Raw genomic sequence first — 7,500 nt, 5'->3', positions numbered from 1 at the left:
CATATGACCAGGATTCACATTTACATAGTCAAAAGAAAAGAACTTTCTCATGAAGAAAAGCCACCTGTTTCTCCTCCCTGCTTTGGTGAGAGTTCTGTGGAGAGTGACTGCTAGTGGTCTCATTCATTACAGAACCTGGTGGCTAACACAGGACCCAGCAGGCAACACAACCTTGTTAGCTACAAAAATAAGTGAATTAAAAACTGATCAGGGCAACAGTGGCTGCAAAAGCCCCCACCACAGGAAGCTATCATAGTCACTGAGCCCAGCACATCTAAAGGCAGAGGCTCGGGGGACAGGCACGGCTGCCAGCGGGCTGTTTCCTCCTCAGAACAGGAGGCTGTGCCCTCAAGGCCACTTGCTGAACCTCAGGATGAATGGCTCTTCAAAATGAAACGTTGAAGCCTTTGAAAGTGGAGTGAGCAGTTGTAGGCTCTCCACGCCTAGGCTGCTAAAATTACCCTGGCTGGCCTTCACTTGGAGAGTGTCTGAAAACATCTAACTGGAACATTCAGTGGAGAGATCTGTTCGCTTCCCCTTCACACCCTCCCCTCCCGCTTTTTTTTGGGGGGGGTCTCTCTATTACTTCCTTATATTTTCTCCACAGCCCTTAAGCTTAGAACATTGATGTGTTGAGAGTAGATTTTTCATGAATAAGTGAATGACTGACTGCCACCCCACTGCTCTTGGCCAGAGTTAGTCATTAGGTGATATGGCCATAATCCTTCCCTTGTCTCTGTCTCTGTCTCTGTCCCTGTCTCTATGTCTTTCTGTCTCTCTCTCTCTCTGTGTCTCTGTCTGTGTCTCTATCTTTCTGTTTGTCTCTGTCTCTCTCTGTCTTTCTGTCTCTGTCTCTCTGTCTGTCTTTCTCTGTCTCTCTGTCTCTGTTTCTGTTTTTCTCTGTCTGTCTTTCTCTGTCTCTGTCTCTCTGTCTCTCTGTCCCTGTGTGTGTGTGTATGTGCTCTGTTTGGATTTGGGGAGCTGTGTTGGGTTACTATAGATCTCAGAGCTTTTCCCCAGAGTAGGATAGAGCCAAGAATGAGCTAGGAGTTTCAAAAAGAGGACAATTTTGGGCCAGCCTTTGGAAGTCTGTCAGAGGCTCTCTGTACACAGTAGAAAGTCTAACAGATGGATGGAAGCCTGTGTTCCAGTTCCAGGTCTGTAACTTCTTGGCTGTGTGTGCTTGGACCTGAGGTCTCTGAGCCTGATCCCTCATGGCTTATCCTATTTTCGTTTGTTTGATTTTTCTTTCTCTATGTAGCCCTGGCCATCCTGGAACCCTTGCTATAGACTGGGTTGGTTTCAAACTCAGAGATTTACCCGCCTCTGCCTCCTGAGTGCTGGGATTAAAGGCATGTGCCACCACTGCCCAGCTTATCCTACTGGAATGGCACTGGGGGCTGATGAAGGAGGTGTGGCTGAAGGCTCATTTTAGGGTTAGAAATGGGTTGATATGGAACTCCAGTTAAATGTGAAGTTGCAAGTTGATGTTAGCAGTGGTATAGAGTTTTGGCACCACTAGACAAGATGGCATTGGTGGTTCTGGGTCTCTAAACTTTCTGTACAGGGATGGAAGGGACTGAGCTACAGCTACAGGTATTGGAGGGAGTTCTGTACACAGAATTGTCCCTGTCCCCAGGGCTTCTAGCGCTATCACTGATACCTTCAGGTTCTTCATCCTTTTCTGTTGGGATTACATGTCTTTCAGGGAAGCCTGGTAGGAATCAGGGAACACAGCTTGGGGACAGCAGGCCTGGGTCACATGAATTGCCACCTCTCACTCTACTCTGCCTCCTTAGGTGGGATCTTGGCTGTCTGCTCTCCATATCCTGGTATCAAGGATACCATATGGGCTTCTGGGAAGGATGCCAGAGAGCTTGTGCTCTCAGGAATCAACAGCATCTCTCAGCATGGTATCTAAAATGTAGGTTCACATTCAGAAGTTCTGGACTGGCCCAAGCCTTGGCTAACAATGAGTGGCTATGCCCTAGGAGGTATTTACAGGACTGGTGCCCACATAAAGAAGGCTTGATCCCATGTCATCAGGGGCACACCCTAGAAGCTTGTGATTTGCCTTTTGACACTTGTGTATCTGGTGCAGGCAGAGAGAGCCCAATATGACCTATAGGTAATATTGTACCTCCAGAGTCTGGAGTTGACAATAGAGATGTTCATGTGTCCTCACACAGTCTAACAGCTTGTTTTTACGTAATCCCACTCATCCTTACCATCTGACCAGGTAATAGCAATGACTCTGCATTATATGAAACAACCCAGAAGCAGAGAAGTGGGGGACACACTCCAGGTAGCACCTGGTAAGCACAGAGGTGGGACCCAACTGGCTCTGTATGCAGGCTCATCCTGTTCGCCTCCTACTACCACATCCTAAACATGGAGGCTAGGGAATGAGCCTGTGCATTCGCCCCGTCTTGTAGGAATCTTGTCTAGGAACACCAACTTGCAGTCACCTCGGTCTTCAGTCGCTCGATTTCGACCTCACCATCCTCAAGTTGCTGCCGCAGCTGCTTAGCCACGGTCTTCTCTGTCTCCACTACCTGCAGCAGGTGCAGGTACTTCTGCATAAGCGCCTCATGCTCTGTAGCCAGTATCTTATAGCTGTGGACAGAGATGTATAACAGGTGAGATGCTGCCCCATCTCTGGGCCCACCCCCCATTGTACACCAACTGCTGGTTGCTTTATTAGCCTGGATCTCTTTGTTATACTCTTTTTATCTGATTCTCTGTGCTTTTGTCTGTCTCTCTGTATAACACACACACACACACACACACACACACACACACACACACACACACACACACAAAAACATATTCCTGGGACTTTAGGTAGATTTGCATTTTGAAACATACCCGCCGGGGCGGTGGTGGCACACGCCTTTAATCCTAGCACTTGGGAGGCAGAGGCAAGCGGATTTCTGAGTTCGAGGCCAGCCTGGCCTACAGAGTGAGTTCCAGGACAGCCATGGCTACACAGACAAACCCTGTCTCAAAAATACCAAAAAAAACCATACCCACCCCTCCTGACTCCACTCTCCTTAGCCTACTTCTGGGATTCAGCTGAAATGACATCTCCTGGAAGCCTTAGTGGACTCCAGGGATCTTTTTCCAGCATCTGAGCTTCTAGTACCATGGTGATAGCCGGTGGATATATCGAACACCTAAAAAGTACTTAGTGGATGTACTTGCTGCATGCAAGGGTGACTACAGACACATGCCTCAGGCCTCATGGGATATATAGAAGACAAGTAGGCATACACATTTCATTGTTTGTTTGGGTGATGCCTGAAGACACTGCACAGGACACAGAAATGTCAAATGGTGAGTTGCAGGCTCTTAGTAGTGTACACCACTGAGGACGGGGCACAGCAACAAGGATTTGTGGTCAGGCAAGATTTCTAGTAAGTCCTAGGTGATACAACCCCAAGTTAGAACTGAGGCTTCTAACTCCCCACCTAGTTCCTTGTGTACATACTGTAGGGCAGCCCTGGGTAGGAGGCTTGTGTCAGCAGTAATTGATAACGAGGTGAGGTGGTTAGGTGGCACCGGATCAGAGAGAGTCCTGAAGGACAGGCAAAAAAGGGAGAAGGTGTCATGGAAGATGGGTAAATGAATATGTGGTGCATAGAGTGGCAGAGGAGGAGTAGAGGTAAGGAGTGGCTTGTCTAAGGTCACCACCCCTGAAGAGAGACATCTAAGTTCTAGGTCTGGGCCTCTCCATGATGCTCCATGGTACGACCAAGCCTATTGGCTAGCATTGTAGCTGGGTAAGAATCTGATTCTAGAAAGAGGCCCAGCCCTGGAGGACAGGGTAGCTTGGACTCCAACATCTCATAGGGAGGTGTCTATCCAGATGGGGAAAGGGCCTTGGAAGAGAAAAGTTAATGTTCTCAGGGATAATGAGGTCTGGGTCTGTATCCCCTATTATGTCTCAAATTCTTCTTCTTGCTTCAACCCACCATCATCACCTTAGGGCCTCCTGTTTACCTTCTCTCACACTTGCCCATCCCTCTGTGTCCCTCTTCTTACCCAGCAAGGTCCCATCTTTATCACTGTGTCTCCTTTCTTAATAGTAGCGAGGGGTTCCCCTTCCCATCCTTGGAATGACAAGGGCCAAGACATCTCATATGCCTAACAAACTTCTCTGTAGGGTCTCTTTCTTTCAGAGGAAACTGCCCTCTGCTCCATTATACATCCATTCCAGAATCCAGAAAAGACTCAAGTCCCTACTCCTCTAGGACAAACCAAGCTGTCTCTTGCCCTCCCTAGCCCTACTGTGACTATCAAAGGGACTGGACTGAGGTAACCAAGATTTTAGGAAAGCACTCACCCTAGTGTGTTTCTGAGGGTGTTTCCAGAGATGATTAATGGAGGGCTGGGAGGAATAGCTTTAACTGTGGGTGGTGCCATCCCATTGGCTGGAGGTCCAGAAGGAACCAAAGGGGAAGAAGGATGAAGCCTACTATCGAGGATAGTCTCTGTCTGCTTTCTGGCTGCCCTGAAGTGAGCAGCTTCCTTCTGCTCACAGCATGGCGGCTTACCCTACCACAATCCTAGACACAACAGAGCCCAAGGGATGGAGTAGTAAAGCTGCAGAAACCATGACCAGAATAAACCTTTCCTCCTTGAGGTTGTCCTTTTAGGCATGCTACCTTCTTTTGCACTGGCTCAGCATAGTTTAACTGAAAGAACAGCTCACCCAGTATTTCCTAGCACCCTGTACCCTGATGGTACAGCATTGGCTCTTAGCACCTACAGCAACTGTTTCACCCTCTGGGTTCACCCACTATCTCCTACTTATGAGATCAACAGACACTTTGTCTTTGGGAAGCTTCTTGCATAATCATGCAGCTCTGCATACAGCTGATCCATGTGGTCAAGCTGGGGAGGAAGGTCTTTGTCTCCGCCTCAAGAGTCTGCTGCCTGAGCCCACAAAAACTCCCTGACCCTCAAGGTTTGAGGTGAGAGTCCCAGGAGGCCATGATGGAATTAACCTTGCAACAATGAAAGGCTGTGTGCCAAGGTGCTGAAGTGGACAGGGCAGTGGCACAGGGCCTTGTCATCTGATGGTGCCAGAAGATGCCCTCTTGGGAGGAGGCTGGCAGCAGCCATATTTTGAAAGTGGGAGGATATGGCAGGAAAGGCTTGCTCCATCAGGCCCAGGACAGCTATGGCAAGGAAGGGATCTGGGGATCCAGGGAAGAAACTGTGATCCAGAGGACTGATCTCTGTCCTTAGCGCCACCTTTCTTAAGTAACCGTCTGAGAGACAAGCTGCTCCATGATAACACCAGTAGTTTAAAACGGCGATCTGGCTGCTTCACTTGTGAAAATGAGGACAGACAGGAAGGTCTTCCTATCTTCCTAGGATACTTAATTGTCTTCACTCACAAGGGAAATTCAATTGAGAGCAAGGAGTCTGTTTTCACACCATCCTGCCTCCCTGCTCAGGGGTGCAAAGCTTCTTCATTAGTCTCATCTTACTCATGGCAGACACTTCAGTGCTCCAGGCAGAAGTGCCATCTGCAGGTGATCTGCTTACCTTGCTCCTCTCCTCCATTTTCCTCTTACCCTGCCTCCTCTTTCTTTTCTCCTTTCCTCTCTGATTCCTCCTCCCCTCTTTCTGGTCCCCCCCTTTTCCCCTCTTTTCTTCTCTATTCTCTTCCCTCTCCCTTCTCTTTTATTCCCCTGCCCTACCTCTTCCTTTCCTTTTATGCCCATTTTAATAGGATATGTTATGCTTTGCATGTGAAATCCCATGTGTCAGAAAACAAGCAAAGAGCAGCAGGGTTGCTACAGGGGTGATTAGCACCGGACTGCTGAGATAGCTCAGTTGGTAGAGTGTCTGCCGCAAAAGCACAAGGAACTTAGTAAAAAAAAAAAAAACAAACTAAAATAAAACAGGTCATGAGGTGTGTGCTTGTAATTCCAGCTCTGGGGAGAAGAGGTAGGCAGGTCTAACCTAACCTATTCTGAGAGCTGTTGTCCTGTGAACAACCTGGACACACACACACACACACACACACACATACAAATTAGCCAGACTCTACCCATTATTGGCTCAAGGATATTTGGAAAATCTTGCTTTGAGAAGTCCCAGAGAACACATGTAAGTCCTTCTCTACATCCATCCATTAAGTATTCAGAGGCACCTGCAGCTGTAAGCCAAGTAGGTGTGGCTGCTGTTGGAACCAGTGATAAAATTTGGTGTTATCCATAGGATACTGGTTTGGGAGGTATTCTGAATATAAGGGTTATGAATCACAGAGGTTTCCATCCAGATGTCAAAACAAGGCCTAGGAAGCTAGACAGTATGGGAAGGTCAGAGTCCATATGGGAAGTCCCCAAGAGGGTGAAGCTGGGAGATTTAAAGATGGATTGTTTGGAGCCCTCAGGAGGTTGGAAATGCCAAAAATGTGGGACACCTGACAAGGAGAGTTTCAGGAAGTCAACAGGGGCTTCTGAGTGTTTACACTGAGAAACTGGCAGTTGACAGATTGCCTGGGGCACACAGAGAGGAAGAGGGGCCATCTTAGTCAGGGTTTCTATTCCAGCACAAACATCGTGACCAAGAAGCAAGGTGGGGAGGAAAGGGCTTATTGAGCTTACACTTCCACATTGCTGTTGATCACCAGAGAAAGTCAGGACTGGAACTCAAGCAGGTCAGGAAGCAGGAGCTGACGCAGAGGCCATGGAGAGATGTTCCTTACTGGCTTGCTTCTCCTGGCTTGCTCAGCCTGCTCTCTTACAGAACCCAAGACTTCCAGCCCAGGGATGGCACCACCCACAAGGGGGCCTACCCCCTTGATCACTAATTGAGAAAATGCCCCACAGCTGGATCTCATGGAGGCACTTCCCCAACTGAAGTTTCCTTTTCTGTGATAACTCCAGCCTGGGTCAAGTTGGCACACAAAACCAGCCAGTACAATTGACCCCTTGCCAACTTGACACACAAACACATCACTATTAAGCTTCAACCCTTACTTTCTTATTCATCCTCAAGATCTAAAGTCCCACAGTCTTTACATATTAAAAGTTCAATCCATTTAAAATGTCCGATATCTTTAAAAATTCAAGGTCACTTAACTATGGGCTCAACTAAAATACTTTCTTTCTTCAAGAGGGAAAAATATCAGGGCACAGTCACAATCAAAAGCAAAAATCAAACTCCAAGTGTCTATTGTCTGGGATACACTCACCATCTTCTGGATTCTTCCAAGGGCTTGGGTCACTTCTCCAGCTCTGCCCTTTGTAGCACATACCTTGTCTTCTAGGCTTCAGATGCCTGTACTCCACTGCTGCTGCTGTTCTTGGTGGTCATTGATGGTACTGGCATCTCTAAAACACTGTGTTCCACTGTAACTAGACTTCACCAATAGCCTCTCATAGGCTCTCTTCATGGTACCAAGTCTCAACTTCTTTGCATGACCCCTTCAGTCCTGGGCCATCAATTGCAACTGAGGCTGCACCTTCACCAATGGCCTTC

The 7,500-nt window shown here is 47.9% G+C and overlaps 1 protein-coding gene across 4 annotated transcripts in view; it reads right to left on the bottom strand.

Moving 5' to 3' along the window:
• Rasgrf1 (Ras protein specific guanine nucleotide releasing factor 1) overlaps positions 1-7,500 on the bottom strand; it is a 119,237-nt gene that overhangs the window by 78,614 nt on the left and 33,123 nt on the right. For 3 of the 4 annotated variants that reach the window (XR_004111462.1, XR_004111463.1, XM_031343930.1), the window contains exon 3: positions 2,469-2,616. Coding sequence is in view for 1 of the 4 variants with exons in the window: in XM_031343930.1 (XP_031199790.1) it covers positions 2,469-2,616 (148 nt within the window). In the remaining 3 variants the exon portion in view is untranslated. Of the gene's footprint in view, positions 1-2,468; positions 2,617-3,490; positions 3,748-7,500 lie in introns of those variants that run through there. The other variant, XR_004111464.1, reaches the window with a different exon arrangement.

The sequence above is a fragment of the Mastomys coucha genome, unplaced genomic scaffold (assembly GCF_008632895.1).
Source record: "Mastomys coucha isolate ucsf_1 unplaced genomic scaffold, UCSF_Mcou_1 pScaffold23, whole genome shotgun sequence".
Lineage (NCBI taxonomy): Eukaryota > Metazoa > Chordata > Mammalia > Rodentia > Muridae > Mastomys > Mastomys coucha.
The sequence above is the reverse complement of the archived record's forward strand: the minus strand, read 5'-3'. Positions and strand labels throughout refer to the sequence as shown.